This window comes from Amaranthus tricolor, chromosome 16, assembly GCF_026212465.1.
Source record: "Amaranthus tricolor cultivar Red isolate AtriRed21 chromosome 16, ASM2621246v1, whole genome shotgun sequence".
NCBI lineage: Eukaryota > Viridiplantae > Streptophyta > Magnoliopsida > Caryophyllales > Amaranthaceae > Amaranthus > Amaranthus tricolor.
The window spans coordinates 7,725,317-7,726,990 of NC_080062.1; the positions used below are offsets into that span (position 1 = coordinate 7,725,317).

At 35.0% G+C, this 1,674-nt stretch overlaps 1 protein-coding gene across 1 annotated transcript in view; it reads left to right on the forward strand.

Annotated features, from left to right (window-relative positions):
* LOC130802492 (protein ACCELERATED CELL DEATH 6-like) overlaps positions 1-1,337 on the forward strand; it is a 2,054-nt gene extending 717 nt beyond the window's left edge. Inside the window, exons 2-3 of the mRNA XM_057666509.1 lie at positions 689-1,189; positions 1,242-1,337. Of these exons, the coding sequence (XP_057522492.1) occupies positions 689-1,189; positions 1,242-1,337 (597 nt within the window). The remainder of the gene's footprint in view (positions 1-688; positions 1,190-1,241) is intronic.
* The last annotated feature ends 337 nt before the right edge of the window (positions 1,338-1,674 follow it).

A 1,674-nucleotide genomic window follows, 5' to 3' on the forward strand; every position in this document is an offset into this window, starting at 1 on the left:
AAATTTTTTGAGTTTTAAAGTGCAAATTTAGAGAGACATAGGGAGTATTACACTCCACAAGTTTGTTTACGCAGATGGTTAAGGTCAGGATCGTCTTGTTCATTTATGGGCTTCAAAGTGAAAGATAAAAGGGCCCCTAAATATTTAAGGTGTAATAGATAATATAAAACTCGTTTTGTTTTGTATTATTGATATTTAACTTTTTATAAAAAGCCCTAACTCATATTACATAGCAAAAGCTGTAAATTATACCTAAATTTAATTTAAGTTAATCCAATTTTATACATAAAAATATATTTTTTGGGCCTTAAAAAATTTGGGTCCTTGATAGTCCACTTTGTCCGTACTAACCGACGGCCATGGTTAAGGCCCTAAAATATTTGTCATATACTCTAATATGCCCATTCATACGACAACCAATAGGGTTTGAATTATGGATGCACCACATGCTCTCTTCATACTTGAAGGCTGGTTGAGAATTGAACTCAAGTTTTCTTGTCACATTGCCTCTAATACTACATCAGCAAACCAACTTAATAAAAAATTTAAGCTGATAGCCGAGATCTTAAGATATATGTTATATAGTTTTTTTAATTGAATTTGATTTTTATCAAATGGGGCCGTGGGTCACTGCCCCACCGGCCCCAAATCAGGCACGCGATCACCTTCTAATCTAAATTTCTTGCAGTTTGTCCCAGGAAGATATAAGCAAGTCGAAAGAGGAGGAAGAATTCACAAATTCGAAAGAGATTTAGAAGTCGGGAAAGAAAATTCACACGATGGTATCGAAGAATTCGATATGGTATCACTAAAAAAGACAGCTGAAAGTCGTCTAGTAGTCGCAGCACTAATCGCAACCGTATCTTTCACTGCTGGTTTTACCCTTCCGGGTGGATTCGACCAATCAATAGGCCAAAATATGGGAATGGCAGTCCTTAAAAATAAGCGTAGTTTCAAAGTATTCTTAACATCAGATGCTATAGCCTTTTCTACCTCTACACTAGCTATACTCTTTTACTTTGTGCTTGTATCAGCTAAGTCTAAGTGGACTATTCAGAATTTCTCAATTATGGCCCTTATTTGCAACACCATTTCTTTTGGCGCATTGATGATTGCATTCATCGCCGGTGTGTGGGTCCCGCTATCGAAATCTTACCGGCTCATCTTTGCCATCATTTCCATCTCTATGGTGTTCTTTTTTTTCTATGTTTATCTAATCTATCGATCTCTTGTATTTTTAGCGGAAAACATACGAAGACCAAGGCTTTGTTATTGGCATTCTTGGTATAGATATCGTACTCTGTGAAAGGTTGTCGTTAGGATGGGATCTGACCTGAGTGCAGGGCGAGAGTATAGTGTGTGCGAGCCGAGCACTGGAACCATTACAAATAGTGTGAAATATGTTTTATACTTAAAGAAGGTCATGTTTGTAGCTATATGTAATATGTTATGTGTATGTTATTGTGAAGAATTTTACGTCTAAATATTATGAGATATGTTTTATATATTAGGAAGAACATGTTTTAATAGATGTATGTATGTTTGTATGTTATTGTGATGAACTTTGATGTAAAAGTTATAATAAAGACTTTTGTGTGAATATTAAGATGTTTGGTAAAATTTAGAATGCTAATTGATGAGATAGCTCAATGTTACCTTTGCTTAACTTAAAAG